Consider the following 17,102-nt stretch of genomic DNA (forward strand, 5'->3'; position numbering starts at 1 on the left):
CATCTTCCTCATGCATAATCTTTGACTCCAGCTCTTTACACAGCAAAGCAATTTTAGCCTCATTGCGGCTTGCATAAAGACCTGCTAGAATATCCCAAGCTTGTTTTGCAAATTTTGCTGAACGAATGTGAGGAACAACGGTGCGCTTCACAGATAATGCAATCAATGCATGATCTTGCGCATCCTTTACATCCCAACAATCTTGTTCTGCCGTAGGCAAAACAACTCTAATAGCAGCAATCCTTGCAGCAAGACCTGCAACTTCCTCAACATCGCCTACATCCTCAGAACTAGGACATACATCAATGCCTTGCACAATGTTCAAGACGCCCTTTGACACAAGAACATGTTGCATCATATAAGCCCATATAGGGTAGTTATCCCCATCCAACCTGTCCTCAGTAGCAAACATCTTGAACACATCTGTGTTGTTGTCAGCCATGGTAAATGCTGCACCTGATGTGAAAACTACCCGAAAATAGGAGAAACGGAGTGGGAACAACAATTGCTATATAGCACAAACCATAGAAGACTATGAGGCACCTGTTATGCAGAAAACGACACTGACAAAAATTTTGCACAAAATGACGAAATAGCCTGTGCAATACTGCCTGTAGTGGAAACGGAGGCTGAAATGAGCCCAAATCAAAAATCTGAGTAGGCCGAGCTTTGGGCTTACTCAGATATGGGTTCCTACTTGGAACTTTTTTGTTGTCTCGAATGCATTCCAAAAATCTGAGCTGACCGAGCAAATTTGTCTCGAATATGGGTGTCCAATGTGGCTCAAAGTGATTTTTGAGCAGATGTTGATTTTGAGATCTTTGTTTGTTTCCAATTTTTCTATCGAAGATAGCTATCCATGCAACATGGGAATGTTTGATGGTTTCTATAGCTTTGAGAATTCCATCACCTCCATTCACAAGGCCATCAGAAATGTTAATATTCCCAGAGCACATTTCAACCATCATCCCTGGATTTAGTTCGAGAACCCCAACAAGTCCTGCAGTTGTGAGTTGTTTGGAATAAGAAGGTTCCTTGAGGCTGACTTGTGTGGTTTGTCACATGTCCTTTAATGTGTTGGTGAATAAAAGATGGAGAGTCTCCACGATGTCGAAGCTCTTATTTATGTGTGTGGAGTTCATCAACGACAAGTCTTGCTCAGTTTGTTTCGCAACTCTCACTCGGTTCAAGATCTCTATGAATGCTGTGTCCAATTGGCACATGGGTATTTGAAGCTCGCAACACCTTATGTGAGAATTCCAAAATGAAGGGGCTAGAATATCAAGTGTGTTTTTAGGATCATTAAATATCCAACGATCAAGCACAGGGCTTGCTTGACAAAAGTCTCCGTAAAAAATTACATCTAGTCCTCCAAATGGTTGAGTGTGATTATGCTTGAGTGCTCGAAGGCGTGTATCTATTATATGAAGCAATCTATTGCCAATCAAGGATGCCTCATCAAAAACAACCATCTTGAGATTTATGTACATTTGTGATAGATTGCTCAAGGTCTCATTTGAGAGATCTATGTTGTCGTTGAGCATCAATGGAAGCCGCAAGGCTGAGTGAATGGTGGTGCCACCAAAATTATAAGCTACCTTGCCTGTGTAAGCCATTAGAAGTGTTTTTGGGAGGTTAATGTCACTTGCAATCAATGTGTTATAGTTTCACACCAAACCTTGGACAATGGCGCGTATTGTGAAAGTCTTCCCAGTGCCAGCACCACCTGTAACGAAAAGGTGGATAGGGATGTTTGAGTTCACCCTTTTCTTTGTCATGATATCATCATAAATTGTCTTTGTTCTGTGTTTAAGCTCATGACAAGTGTATGGTAATCGTCATTTGGGATTCCAAGAAGTTTTAGAGGTGTAGCAATACTTGTATTGTGAGGTCTAGTTTTTGGAAGTCGAGGTCAAGTTCATAATTGAATGTCTCTTTATGATTGCTGCTTGTGGAAGAATTAGATGATGACTCTTGCCTGCTACTTGCCAAGATCTCAATTTTCATGAACTTTTTCTTATTTTCAGCAATTGTATCAATGTTGCTCTGAAACTTCTCTCTCCATGTTGTGACACTTGTGTCAAATTCAGACTCGCTACTTGTGAAAGGGAGAAAGAGCAAGCAAACCTCATGATAATGTCTCTCAGCATCGATCTCTCTATTGAAGCTTGCATACCTTATGACTCAGGGCTTTTTTCTCTTGCGTTGCACACCATCTGAATTGGTAAACTGGCTTGCAAATTCAGCCAAGTATAGATGTGATAGATGGTGTGGTCTTTTGGTGTATTTAGTGACAACATCATCGAAGAAAATGTGTATGTCATCAGGATGAAGCATCTCCAAAGCACCTCGTCTCTTTAGTAATAGTGTCCTTTGAGGGTGGAAATATGCGTTGATGAAAACAAACTGTCTGCTAGCACTATGCAATGGCAAGGAGAGTGAAACATATGCTGCTTATTGTGCTAAAATTTCCTGGATGTTGACAAGGGTACTCCCAATTTTCTTAAGTCATTCCAAGGTGGGAAACTTGTCTTCCTTACAATTATCAAGAACAGTTTTAATCACTCTACTTGTTGTCGAGTTGTGTTTTGTCATGTAGGATGTGCAATATGTTGCAGCTCCATGAGCATTGAAAATAAATTGGATATCAATGTTACCATCCCATAAGGTGCACAAAGATTTATTGAAATTGTTTGTGTAGATGTCCTTTGGATGTCATTTAAGCAAAAGGGTTGGTTCTGTAAGAGTGAAAGAGAGTGTCTCAAGATATGAGTTCTCATCCATACATAAAAATTTCAACCATTCGTTGAAGTTCAATGGTGGTTCTTGGCCAAAACTTGCAAGCAAATCATCAAGTTTCTTTTTGTTTGCAAGAAGTATTTTCTTCCTTGAATCACTTGTTTCTATTGGATGTAATATTATTGTTTCCCTGGCAAGAGGACAAGGAAATCCAAACCGACAAGCTTTTTTATGGCTTTTACATGTCTTTCGATGTGAATGGGTCTGAACATTCTTGAGCTTGTTGCTTAACTCATCCTTGTTAGTGGAGATAAACGTATCTACAAAGCTAATCACATCGCAATCCTTAGACACACCAAACAATTGTGCATTTTTAATCCAAAGCAACCCGTGGTCATGTTGGCTTCCTCTATTTTGGAATTCAATCCTGAAGAAGAAGTCGATAATCTCGCCAAGTATTTTGGAGTTGCGTTTGAGCTCTTTCTTCAGTGATTTGAATCTATGAACATAGTAGCGAGCAGTGGCAATGGGATCAGAATGAACCAAGGCTCGAATAAAAGCGCTATTGCTCTGGAAATCACATGGCGTATTTGCGGGTTAAGAAGTGCAAGACATCTATGGAAAGGCTCCCACCTTGCTCTGTGCATGATATGGTGATGAAGAATGTGGTTTGACCTATTTGTTGAATCATTGCAAAGACATTCCACTTGAGTTTGGCTTTGTAATCGCATGATGTGCGAAGAGTCTCAAAATCACGATAGCCAAGTTAGATTGGAGAACTTGGTCAACATTAGTACTGCCTTGGATGTCACCTGCACATAATTGTTTTCCTTGTAGTTTGCCTTTTTGTAGACGTACCCATATAGAGCCCAAAACCTTGGCAATGATGATTTTCATGACCTTGAAGAAAAGATTCTCAATGTCCAAAGCAACTTGTCTATCTTTGTGTTTAAGCTCCCATTGTGCAACCTTTTGGTACTTAGTCTTAGCAAGTTGGGCATAGATTCTTTTTTGTCCAAAGAAAAGAGATGGGAATGATAGCTCTTCACATGCATTATCATCAAATAAGCTAAGAGGACTAAATCCTTCGGATTGTGCAACACTATGCGCACATTGTGATCAACCACTTGTTCGGAAGAGTAGATCCCATGCACAAGTGTATCAGTTTGCTCACCGATTGATTCCCCAAATTCGTTTGGCCCAGGTAACTCAACATCAGGAACTTTTTGGATAGTGGATGCCCAAGATTCATCTTTACAAGTATTATGTTCAATATACAAGGGAGTGTGAATCAACAAAGCCAAGGCTCTAAGCACATAAAATGGACGGATTGCTCCACTAACATATGCATGATGAAACTCAAGCTTTCATTTCACTTGAATCAAAATTGTTGCATGTTGATCTGCAAAACGAGGAAGTATCCTTTGAACCCTAGATAAGTCGGCATAACATTTACTACACTCCCACGCAGGCCATATTGTCCCTCATAGTTCAGCTCTCTTATTTTCGCGAAGGGTATACGAAGTGACACAAGACGTCTCTCAATAGGGTTCAACATCATAACCTCATCAATAGATTCATTCAGCTTAAAAGAATCATTCATGTGGAAAGAAGAATTTCTTTTAGACCGCAATTGCATCTTACAAGCTCTACACACTTTCACACCCACATCCAAAGCTATCGTATCTTGTCCCAATATGTTTTTCACCGACTCAACTTCAACCAGAATCAAACGACGAAGACTATGTCCAAAGACTAGAGTACCACAACACAAACAAGGAAAAGAAGGTGTGTCAAGTATTTCCTCTAAGTATTTATGTTTTTTGGGTCGAGCACTTGAAGAGACGCCCCCATTAGTGCGTACAGATTTCCACAAAGAATAAATCTTAGTTTGGATTTGTTTTAAATTAAAAGGACAAGCTACTTCTTTTTGAAATTTTGTTGTTATTTCAGGAGCACTACATTGTGGGAGAGAATAAACATAATCTTCTAAACTTGATACAAGTTCTTTTGACCACACACAACGCTTCCTCTTAGATAGGACTTTACTTTGAGGGAAGAAGAATGTATCAAATTCAAAACGAAACACAAGCAAAGGTTCTTTTTCTTTCAGTGCAGTTCATGTTGGATTATGAACCAAAGAATTTTCATAGCTCAAACAATTAAACACATGAATAACACACTGCTCTCTTAGCACACAACAAGCAAAGGAGATTAAATGATTGGAGATGACATGAGATTTATTGCTCCCAAGATAAGAATGCAAAAGAACTTGAAGTGAATTGATGTCCACAAGTCGAGGTATATTTTCATGCTCCCATATCGACAACCAAAAATCTACGATGTCTCTGTTGTTAGTCTCAAAATCTTGCATGATTAGATGAATAATAGATTCAAGCAACATATTAGAGGTCCAATCAAGCTGAAATATAAACAACAATGCACAGAGCACATCTTGATTAAGAGGATATTTCTTTAAGTAAAGTGGATCAATTTTTACATTCTTGCTGTTGACATCAAAACTTGAATCTGCAGCAAAAATCACAAGTCCTTCATGGACAGGCATTGTAGATCGCTTGCTTGGGTAAAATAACAGCCAAAAAGTTTGTTGTGCAATAATAAGATATGTAAAATCTGTCACAAAAGAAACCGTTGCCTCTGGTTTGAAGCTAGTTACAGAACCTTGCTTGTTGATGGAAAATGTGCCAATCTTCTTAACATTAAGAAGTGTACACTTTAGATCAACAAGGTTAGTGTCCTAAAGCTGAGAAAAACCTGCTAGGCAATCGCAAGACTTCATCAACCACTTTACCATACAGCACGACAACTATTGCTTTACCACCTTGATTTACCACTCGTGCGTGAACAGTAGGGGCTTGAAAAACCTTCACCACTTTGTTGCATGCGAAACAGTAGGAATTGGACGTTTGACGGCTTACTTGACTGCTTTTACAACCGCTACAACTAAACTCAAATCCAAGGCTATTCACATTCACCACCTCAATAGTTCCAAACACCTGAGCCAACACAAAGTGAGTTAAAAAGTGTTAAAGAGATGATTGTTTAATAGAAAGTGATGAATCACCTTAGCACCAAATCCTAAAAGCAAGAGCTTCTTAGCATGTACGTCTTTGAAACTTGTTGCCAAACTCTCAGGCAAGGGACATAAAATTGTGTAGTCCACAATCGAAAGGGTATTAGAGAACTGCTTGTAGACGTTAATGTTGTGAGCTACACATGCATAGAATCCATGCTCTTGGACTTCGTTGACAATGTTATGATAATCACCTCTCCTAGATGGAACAAAAACAAGCTGCAACAAAGGAGTTTAGACACATGCATGAAAAATAAACTAGCTTAGCACAAAGATACTCACACTAGCTCTATCGGTGAAGTCAGGACCGTCAGCGATAGTCAGCAAAGAAGAACTTGTACCATCGCTCTTTGCAATGTTTTCAACTTGCACCACAGTGAACGTTATGGTCGGCACAGTATTCACCAAAGAAGAATCTCGATCCACCAACTCCCTGATTTTGTGCTCACAAAACAAGGCTAAAACGCAATCAAATGGTTCACCCTTAACAATGGAGGTGATGGCATCGGCATACAAAGAGAAAGGAGATGTTCCCCCATCATCAGTGTTTCTCTTTTGCACAGCAGCACCCTCTATGCGTACAAAATCACCCACTTCAAATGACTCCACAAACTGAGAGATACATATTTCACTAATGACGAAGGTGATAGTATGATTAGCTAGCCTATCGGCTAAATCAGCTTTTAAGAACCTGTTATAGGCAGCTTTTTGGACTTTATAAGTGCCATACTTAACAAGGATTTTACCCTCAAATGCAAACCAAGAAAAGACAGAGTCGGAAAGTTCGGACACTAGTAATAATGGAAGGGGCTTCACAAGAGCAAGCTGAGAATGAAAAATTTTGGAAAAAGGCTCATCTTTATCAATGCTTTGGCTTCCAACTTTCCCACAAGCGAAGACTTCTTTCAAATCCCTGACAACTTTGTTAGGAACTGAACAAGAACCATCATTTGTGCGACCTAGAGGCAATGTCAACCTCAAAACAAAAAAACTCATTGCAAACACAAAATTACCTCTGACAATGGAGAGAGCCTTTTTGATTGATCTAGAGGGGGAATACTTTTTTAGCTTGGAATTTGGGCTAAGAAACTTGGACGGCGATGTACTAGCCGAAACCCCATCAACGAGAGAAGGCTTGGAATCAATAAACGATGCAGGAGACAGTCTTTCCGCTTCCTTCTTATTTGTTTCAGAAATGTCAGCAAGGTCCTCGTTGAATAACGGATAAGTTTCCACGTCTGATGAGAACAAAGAGTAAGATTCAATAGATTTAAGATCAAGGAAGCAAGATAAATTGAGCAAGCTGCCAACCATTCATGGAAAAATCCATTGGGAGCTTAATGGAAGATGTTTAGAAGTTGTATTAAGGGATTAATATGCACCAACAACCTTGCAAGAGATTGTAATGGCTACGTAGCAGAGATTCACTAGGAAGGCTAATGCCCAACTAAAGAGGAAGAGCTCTAAACTCAATAAGAACTTCAATTTTCTTTTTTATTTAATTATCTAGGATTAACAAAATTTATTATAAAAGCATAGCCTCTAGATTGCCAGTCTCCCTCTTTTCAAAATAAATTCTCAAAGAATAATTTTAATGAGTTGATATTTAACTTTATAAAGTCAATTTCTTTAAAAGCAAGAAAAAACAAAGTTACATAAGACTCACGCCCAGACAGTTATGTACTCCCAATCCCAAGGCTTGCTCAGGCAGTGTGTAAACACACTGTGAAACACAAGCTTTGGAAATATCCAAAGTCATGAACACCCATCATAGCAAAACCTTATGTATTTCTTGATAAACGTGAACAAACCATCATCATTCAATTGCTACACTGAAACTCGTTTTCCAAAGCCAACTAATTTAAAACCTATCAATTTTTGTACCAAATAATCCTTCAAAAGATTGAGAAAATCCAAAATACTTCAAAACAGACATAACATTTACTGGCAGAAAAAGTGACGGAGACACATCAGCATCAATAATGTGAGGGCAAAAGAGAAGATGTACATTCTCTTACACGAGAGTAAAGGCTAGCGGGGCATCCCTCCCCCCCCCCCCCCCCCCCCCCTTCTCTCTCTCTCTCTCTCTCTCTCTCTCTCCTCTCTCTCTCTCTCTCTCTCTCTCTCTCTCTCTCTCTCTCTCTCTCTCTCTCTCTCTCTCTCTCTCTCTCTCTCTCTCTCTCTCTCTCTCTCTCTCTCTCTCTCTCTCTCTCCTCTCTCTCTCTCTCTCTCTCTCTCTCTCTCCAACTGAGGCGAGACCATGTGGCAGAAAAAGCCATATGTAGGGCAGAATGCCTCCCATTGAGTCTTCGACATGCCCTTGTCCGCGAGGTACAGCACTTTAGCAGCAGCTGATAATGCTGACAATAGAACATATACGAAGACCTGCATAAGATTCAGAAGGTCAACATAACGAGAAAAGATCGAGCATAAGCTATGGAAGAGCATTTTGAGACATTGAGACTTCGGTAGCATGAACCATGTACCAAGCACATGCACTAAATTCAAAATCCTAAACGGTCCTTCCGTGCAGTTGCATGTAGCATGCTTCATAAAAAACATCCCCATTGCTACTTGCATTTGCACCTCTTGGGCCGATTCACAATCACCAGACAATCCAGAGATTCAATACCTGATCGAGCATGAAATTGGTCCATCTTGAGCACTTTCCTGAGCAGCTCTTGCCTAATGCCAAAGGAATCAGACTCATGACAGATAAGGCTATAGGCTACAACAAGAATCAAACTCACGAACACGATGAGGCCGTAGCTTCAACAGCGAATACAAGTCGCCATGTCAAAATAAACCAGGATGCAGGTAAATACAAAAACATGCACGCAGACCATCTCTCTCTCTCTCTCTCTCTCTCTCTCTCTCTCTCTCTCTCTCTCTCTCTCTCTCTCTCTCTCTCTCTCTCTCTCTCTCTCTCTCTCTCTCTCTCTCTCTCTCTCTCTCTCTCTCTCTCTCTCTCTCTCTCTCTCTCTCTCTCTCTCTCTCTCTCTCTCTGCGCAATACATAGTAACTCTCTAAGCGCAAAACACAGTAAATTGGACTCACACAAAGCGGGCACACAACATCAACAAAAGAAAAGCTCTACAGGTATCACAATGCTTCACAGGCACCGCCTAGCTTCGCACTCTCCTGCCGACTCAATGCGAGACAGGCCACACAGAGCGACCTGCTGCGACTGGTGGTGCACGTCCCATGGCAGCGCGACAAACTGTAGATGCGACTTGCTACGACTGGTGGTGCACATCCCATGGTAGCGTGACAAACTGCAGATGCTTCCCCTTCAAACCAAGCCCCCGACTACAACTCAGAGCTCCGCTCAAGGGCGACCTCTCTGCAGTGCCTGTAGAGAAGGCAGGAAGGTGTAGAGAATGCAGGAAGCTTTTGGGTGAGTGAATCTGTGTGTGTGTGTGTGTGTGTGTGTGTGTGTGTGTGTGTGTGTGTGTGTGTGTGTGTGTGTGTGTGTCTAGCTGTGGAGGAGGCGGAGAGTTGTAGCCAAGAACTAGCCACAGCAGTAGAGCCGCCACTACCTCGACTCCCACATTGCAATGAGAGCTCAATTATATAATGCCCCTAACCCTAGCTCACCCACATGAAATTTCCAGTGTCCAATAAGAATACGATACCCCTTCTATCTTGCCAAGGACACGACAACCATTTTATTTTCTATTTTAGAAAAAACCCTTCCTTTTTCATTAGAAAAAAGGGAAACAACCACTAAGGCCTCCCCCCTTTGGGGCAGGCCAAAAACACCCCAACTACTGAAGCTCTCTCTCTCTCTCTCTCTCTCTCTCTCTCTCTCTCTCTCTCTCTCTCTCTCTCTCTCTCTCTCTCAAAGTGTTGAGCATCATTTCGCTCAGGTCACATTGGCCGGTTGAACCAACGACACGTGGCAGGGAGGGGGCCGGAATCCTTCCCCCCATTATCTATAGTATAGATTACCAATACATACAACATAAAGAAATTTTTATGTTTTTGCTGGTGTTATTTGCGGACCACAACTAGAACTCTTTTGCATGGACATACAAATAGAGAAATAAATGTTCATACTTGAGTAGGTAGAAGAAAAACAAGCAGAGTGCGTGCATTAGAGAGAGAGACATAGAGATAGAGAGAGAGAGAGAGAGAGAGAGAGAGAGGAGATTCGAAATCTTCCTCCTATTGGCAACAATGAATAATACAACTTGTACAAGAAGAGAGAGACACAAAGTGAGAGAGAGAGAGAGAGAGAGATAATGAGAGCTATTTGTGACATAAGAATGTGGTGCAAACAAGCTCGAGAAGAGGATCACTATCTCTTCCTCATATTATCCATGACTACGTGCAATCAATTATCATGTTTGACACCGCTTTCACATGCAATAGGGAGTATCCACATATGAGTCATAAAACATTTTTATACCAATGTGATTTATAGAGATATTGTCCAAAACCATGGGTTGGGTGTGTTTGTAATTTAACATCAGTGAGAATGCTCTCTAAATCTCTCCCCCCCCCCCCCCCCCCCCCCCCCCCCCCCCCCCCCCCCCCCTCTCTCTCTCTCTCTCTCTCTCTCTCTCTCTCTCTCTCTCTCTCAAGATATTTGCTTCATCCTTTATTTGGAGTGCAAACTATTCCAACAACCTCGACTTCTAGAAAAAGTTTGTCATACCCAAATGTGACCTTGAATTAAAATCAAGTTTTCCATTCTTAATTGGGAAACTTTAAACTTGGATTCTGACTATGATGATAGAAAATCTCTTCTTCTTAATGGAGAACGTCTAGAAGCCAAAGGTTCCGCAGCACATGAAGTTATTTCTATGGAAGGTAATGTGGGGTGCTCTACCGACGGGGGTGAAGATTCAGGAGAGAGGAATTGGGACAGATCAATGCTTTTGGGGTGCAAGTTGGCTAGTGAAGATCTGGCCCACCTATTCATGGAATGCCCAGATATCAGAGGCCTTGCTCGGAAAATATGCAAGTGGGTCCAAAGAACATGGAAAATTGGTTTTTTCAAGACTAATTTATTCCTTGGAGGTAAGAATTTGGGTAGTCGTGCCCTCCCCATCAACACTCAAATTGTTAGGTACTTCTTATTACATAATGTATGGCAGACAAGGAACTGTTGTGTGTTTGAAGGAGTTCCTGAGGTGGCAAGCTTTGTAGAAATTATACAAGAAAGCAAAGTGCTAATTTGCTTGCTTGGGCGCAAGGAAACTTGAATAATTGGTCTAGGATTACGTGTGCCTTGTTGTCAGCAAATGGAATGCTTAGGAAGGGGGAAATCTTGGCCATTGGAAAACGGAAGATCTCTGAAGAACATGATAATTGATCTTGTGTATCAAGGATAAGGGGGCTGGTCGTTAGGGGTGGCTCCCTACATAGCGGATGTAATTATGGTCTCTTGATGATGTCATGGCTCGGCACGAGCATGACAAGATCTTGTAATTTTTTGGGATGTTCAATATAATTCATTCACAATTGTGAGTTTTGTAACAAAAAAAAAACCTCTTCTTCCAAGAGTTAGATGAGTGGTGAGGGCTTGAGGGTTTTGCTCATGATCAGGGTATGAGGGTTCTACTGACGACAGGCTATGTAGACAAAGTAGGTGAATCAGCTTTGTAGCAAGGTTTGAATCAAGCGGTGCACTGTATATACTTAAGCAAGGTCTAAAGCAAGGGGTGCAGGGGATATACTTAAGGGTAAGCAGCACCAACGTAGAGGGTGGTCGCACTGCTTAGACTTCATCTAAGGTCTCCGAGCAGCAACTTTTGGTCAGTGTCTCATCCACAAGTGAGCACGATGATTATAAGTGCATTTTTACGTGGGTAATATGTGCAATTACTTAAATAAAAGGGCTTGTTTTTTGTGTGCTAGTTTTGTCCTTGTAGCCAACAAGATTTTCCAGTTCCTACATTATCATCACGCTTATTAATTGAAGGCTCTAGGAGTGCTAAGGGGGAGGTCTCAGCTCTCCCTCCGACATCAACCCTGATGGGGTGTTTCTCAAAGCTCAAGATGATTATACGCGGGTGGATCCTGATCCTTCAAGTAGGGATTCTATACTCAGCATGAGAGAAGAGTTTGTGTTTGTAGCAGAGGGTAAGAAAAGACCCGTTGAGACTTGTGATAATGTTGTCAGGCCAGAGAAAATTTTGAAACCATCCTCTTGTGGTGTTCGTACCGACTAGGGAGATCTTGCACGGGTGATTATGTTCAGCCACAACAAGGTTGAGGATGGTTACATGATGCAAGCTAACTTCAAGCCTAAGTTAGCATTACTAACCTTAGAGGCCTACTTTGGTCACTCGGTTGGTACTATATTATATGGGCCGTTTGATGTCGACCCAAGGCCTATTAGAGTGGGCATCAACGGCGACTAATAACAAAAATCTGATTAGCCATTTTACAACAATGGGCAAAGGCTTTTATGTGGCAGAACGCGCTTCCAAGAAAATTGTTCAACATCTCGTTTTTAGAGGAGGTATTTGGGGGGCTTCATAATTCACGTACACAATGCCATGGATGCCCGAGTTCTATCCGAATGAAGAGTTTATGGACTATTGCCCTATATGGGTAACACTCAAGAGCCTCTCTATTTGGCTCCAAGGCCATGTGGACTCCATTTCTTCTATGTTGGATTGTGTGTTGTTCATTCCAAAGGAGTCCTACCGTGCGGCGAGCGATTTTTCTTGAGCAAACTAAAATCCGAGTGAATGAATGAATATGGAAGGTTGTAGGCATGAATGGCAAGGGTGTTATGGCAACAAAGTTAGCAATAAGACTAATGTGAGTCTATTGTGAGGTGCCCAAAGTTTAGGCATGATACTTATAGTTTGATATACATAAATAACGTTAGTGTCATTGTATGCATGGATTAATCAAAATTCTCAGATATATTTACTAAATTCTTATCTAGCCAAAACACAAATAAATACTTTTCACTTAAGAGCAACATCTCTTTTGCAAAAGTCCAAAGTTACATAAGTGATAAGTTGTTTCAACATAAATATTTTGAATACAAGCACTCAACAAACAAAGATTCTTGGTGTGACACCATAGAGCCCATGACTATGAGGAATCACACTCATCGTCGATGAAAACATTGCACCTACGATGCTTCTCTTGAACGCCATAATTGTATCTTGTGTCAGCAGCCATGATTCTGGCCGTCTCCTCCGCATACGTCGGCAAAACATTTTCATAAAAAAAGATAACATATCAATACCAATCCTCTATAAATGTCAAACACAAAATATTTCACAGTGCAAACCACAAAAAGAGAATATACTGTCAATATCAACCCTCTACAAAGATTCAACACAAAATATTACACAACGCAAACCACATCTTTAAAAGAAATTGATACCAATACGTGAATGCAAAATAAAAAATGAATCATGTGATGTATCTCTAGCCAAATAAAAGTGCTCACTCAATGGGTAGACACTGGATGGAATGTCAACTTCATCCTACAAATCAAACAAAAACCATGTCTAGTGAAACAAAAGTGCTCACTAGTCATCAACTGGGGTAGACACTAGATGGAATGTCTTCTGCATCCTTCAAATCAATGGTGGTAGATATCTCCTCTTGACTCCGCTTTTTAGAGTGAAGTAAAGGCTGCATATATCCTGCTATGTTGGCATCATCACTATCCACTAAAGCACAAACATGACCTGTAGCCAAACAAGCTGCCAAAACAGGTGCAGTGCCACAACCAAGCTCTATACATAAACCTCTAGGTTGACACAAAAGCTCTACAAAGCGGCCAATGAATGCATGACTCCATTGCATGGAGCCATGCCAAGTCGCTCACATTGAAGATCTAGCATGCAACATCTCAGGGAGATAGTGCAACATGTAGGAGTCAAGAGGTTGCAATCCCAAACGATGGAAATGTGGAGTACTCTCTCCAACATAGCAAGGGGGTCTGGAACCATCTTGATGAATCATGAACAATACTGAGCGATGACACTACAACAAGAAAGATAAAAACAAACATAATCACGAGCAATTGAAAAATCATTCTTTTCGTGAACGAAAAGCCCAGAAATACCTCAAAGCGACCACCAACACTTTCGACAAATCCATGAGTAGAATGATGTAGTACTACAATGCAGCGATCCACTATCAACTGTGAAGCCTGACAAACTCTCTCAAGCCATCCAATACTACCTCCTACAATTAATTTGGAAAATTTCAAAAACCCTATGAACTTGTAGTGCTATGCAAAGCATTGAATATACTCACCAACTGCAGATGCCATAACAAGCAACCAACCAGAGTCGTCCATAATGGAATGTGCTAGGTGAACAACTGATTGACCATGCTCCTCAGAGCAAATATTTCAAAGCGGCACAGTGCCAGAGGTGATGTGTGATCCACCAAATGGCAACTCGAGGAAGATGGTCAGCAACACATGAGACAGGCCTCCCACCATGAGTATAGTAGGCCCCCTCAGAGCGAGATCATGTAAGGTGCTCATGGATAGACATCCAAGCCGATGGGCCCGAATGCCTACTCTAAAACCTGATGCCACAACTATGTAGTCAAGAGTTGAAGCATAGCTCCAACCTCAACTGAACCAATGCTAGATTGAGCCATTGATACCTCCGATGCATATGTAAAGCAAAATGATCTCCTAAGAATCTCTGACCACCCAACCCTACAAAAGTTTAAGTCACTGAATTTGAAGCTCACCCTTAGAACAATGACTCGCATATAGAAACCTAAACCAACTAAATAATATGCATAGATATCATACCAAAGGTTGGAGCAATATCGTCCATAATTTTTGCAAAGCTAGAGTCATGTCTAGTAACATCTATCGAGCCATCTACAACAAGATAGATGCAATTACAAAATGTAAAAAAATACAACACATTGCAGTCACCACTCTTAATCTCACAATGTGAAGCCAAACTTGATTAACCGCTATATAGCCCGCTCCACTTGGTAAAACAGATGTGTTGACGTTAACGACGGGTCGCTTCCCCGCAAAATTGAGCATCGCTCTACCACAATATTATTGAATTCAAAAATTTGGTAAGTATAATCCACATAAATGTTTTAAATTCCATGTTCAATGCCAAAAAATACTTACTTTGCATCAAAGCCTCTTGGTGATCATTGCCAGTTGATGGTGGAGGATCAACCCTAGCTCCATGCATTGCTTTGTGCAACTCTTTCTCACGCTCCAACAAATGGCCGGGTGACATGTCTATCCACCATGGACAATGCTCACGCTCCCAACTAGTAATATGTTGCATATTGTCAGTGTACATACAGCCACCTCCTCTAAGCATTAACCCACAACTTTGAAAGAACTGGAATGGAAGCAATGTGATGGGTGGACAAAAGATATTGAAAGTACTTGTAGGATACAAAGAATATATACAGGAAGCAAACAGAAAATAAAATACAAGCTTATTTTGCAAGAATTATATAATACCTATATAGAATTCTTTGTCCTGCCCGCAATAAGAAATCCTGCTTCTTTAAAGCTTGCATGTTTGCATCCTTTGTTCTAGACTCTAATGTAGTCTCTACGGGAAAGAGATAGACACGAGCTTCAATCTTGACAGCTTCTTCATAATAGTGCAATAATTTGCAATCCTCTGGCTCTACAATGCCATCATGAGCCTTAACAAAATCCAATAAAAGTGCAGAAGCTTTGTCTAACAACTTGACCAAAATATTCTCCCTACGCAACCAGCTGAAATAACACCATCCACACTATTCATATCACAAATGTCAAAAAAAATAAAGCACTAAAAATCAAAGTGAGAGATAGAGAAATACTGTCTAAATGCGTGATCTCCTTTTTGCAATCCATAAGCAGCCCTAGTCAGCTTGTTTGCTTCAAGCAATGAAACCCAAAACATCTTCATATCCACACTAGCCTCATTCTGAGCTATCATGTTTAGCTTCTCAATGGATGCATAAGAATCTGGACCCCATTTCAAGGCTAACACCCGTGCCATCCATGCATCCACAAGGTTAGGATCAACAATGTTCAGAATCAGAAAACAAATATTAAGCTAATTCAACATACCCTAAACACAAATATGCTATTAAAAAAGGGTAGAGCATGCATTAGACCTTGCCAACTCTATCAGCATACTTGTTAGAGAGGTCATTTATGACCTTCTTCTCTTCCTTTTTGAGCTCTTCTTCAGAAAGTGATAGCTTAATTGGATGCATCCGTGAATGGAACTCTTTTGTAATTTGCACCTGGTTCATGGCAAAGCCCCAAGAATATCTTACAAATTAAAAAATATGTATAAAATCTATTTAACCATTACATGTTAGCAAGCAACGTACATCATAAAGCAACTTTCCCAAATACCGTCTAGTCAATGGACACCATGGCTCAATCCCTTTAGCTGACTTCTTTCTAATCATGGCAATGATTATTTGGTCTTTATCTAGCAAACTCTCTAAGTATGTTTTGTGGTCAGCTTTACAAATATTAGAGCAATTCACGAAGTCGTCCTGAAAATGGGTTGTTACAAGTGCATGAGTATTCATACTACAAAGAAATTGAGAAAAAAAATCATTATCGTCACTCATCTCATGATCCAAGTATACAGACTTAAAACCCTACCAAACTTACAAATTCGTCCATTGCAATCGCGAAAGTAGTGTAATCTCTGAAACCTTTGAAGGACCATAATTGTGCATAGAACTCTACAAACGCTTCTCCTTGATTGTTGAGTAGCGCTCTCTAATGGAAGTAATCCATTTCCCATACATATAGCATCTTATTTGACATGGATTTCAAATCGGGTCTCTCAGCTAATTCCTTTTCAAACTCCTCATTGATTTCTTTCCAATGATCATCCCACTCTTTTTTTTTATCATCTAAATTTATTAAAAACAAGACTCAAGCAAATAGACATCAAGAACAAAAACAATCAAGTAAATCAACATGAAGCATACTTGTGACATTAGTCTCCTCTTTTTGACATGTCCATATGGAGACAATAAAGGCCCCTTTCTCTTGAATGTAGCCCTCTTAAGCAAATGCAGACTTCAAGCCAGTGACATCATCCCGAAAACCCCTAATGCGAGCATATGGAATGAGCCTACAAAGAGGTATCAAAAAGGACAAGAGAAACAGCTATGTATTCTAGTATTTTGAAGAATATCTTGTCCTGTTTGCATATAAAGTCTGTTTTCTGCACCAACATCAATTGTCTGCTCGACCTCGGGCCTTGCAACATATGAAACAACCTCCATGGAAATATTAGCTTCATTTGAAACTAGATCACTCTCA

At 40.5% G+C, this 17,102-nt stretch overlaps 3 protein-coding genes across 3 annotated transcripts in view; all 3 read right to left on the minus strand.

Moving 5' to 3' along the window:
• Positions 1-13,636: 13,636 nt before the first annotated feature.
• Positions 13,637-14,198, minus strand: LOC147428630 (uncharacterized). Its single transcript, XM_086496939.1, has 3 exons — positions 14,075-14,198; positions 13,881-14,002; positions 13,637-13,798 (listed from the first exon to the last, which is right to left on the minus strand). Exons 1-3 carry the CDS (start codon positions 14,115-14,117, stop codon positions 13,637-13,639), a joined length of 327 nt encoding a protein of 108 aa, XP_086353065.1. The 5' UTR covers positions 14,118-14,198.
• A 164-nt stretch (positions 14,199-14,362) lies between these two features.
• Positions 14,363-16,507, minus strand: LOC147428631 (uncharacterized). The gene is made up of 10 exons (XM_086496864.1): positions 16,440-16,507; positions 16,173-16,355; positions 15,971-16,057; positions 15,626-15,667; positions 15,276-15,539; positions 14,928-15,076; positions 14,808-14,838; positions 14,733-14,746; positions 14,589-14,660; positions 14,363-14,489 (listed from the first exon to the last, which is right to left on the minus strand). The coding sequence occupies exons 1-10, from the start codon at positions 16,505-16,507 to the stop codon at positions 14,374-14,376; spliced, it is 1,026 nt and encodes a 341-aa protein (XP_086352990.1). The 3' UTR covers positions 14,363-14,373.
• LOC147428632 (uncharacterized) overlaps positions 15,822-17,102 on the minus strand; it is a 4,002-nt gene continuing 2,721 nt past the window's right edge. The window contains exon 4 of the mRNA XM_086496940.1: positions 15,822-16,057. The gene's annotated coding sequence lies outside the window, so the exon portion shown is untranslated. The remainder of the gene's footprint in view (positions 16,058-17,102) is intronic.

The sequence above is a fragment of the Adiantum capillus-veneris genome, chromosome 23 (genome assembly GCF_014529385.1).
Source record: "Adiantum capillus-veneris isolate H3 chromosome 23, ASM1452938v2, whole genome shotgun sequence".
Lineage (NCBI taxonomy): Eukaryota > Viridiplantae > Streptophyta > Polypodiopsida > Polypodiales > Pteridaceae > Adiantum > Adiantum capillus-veneris.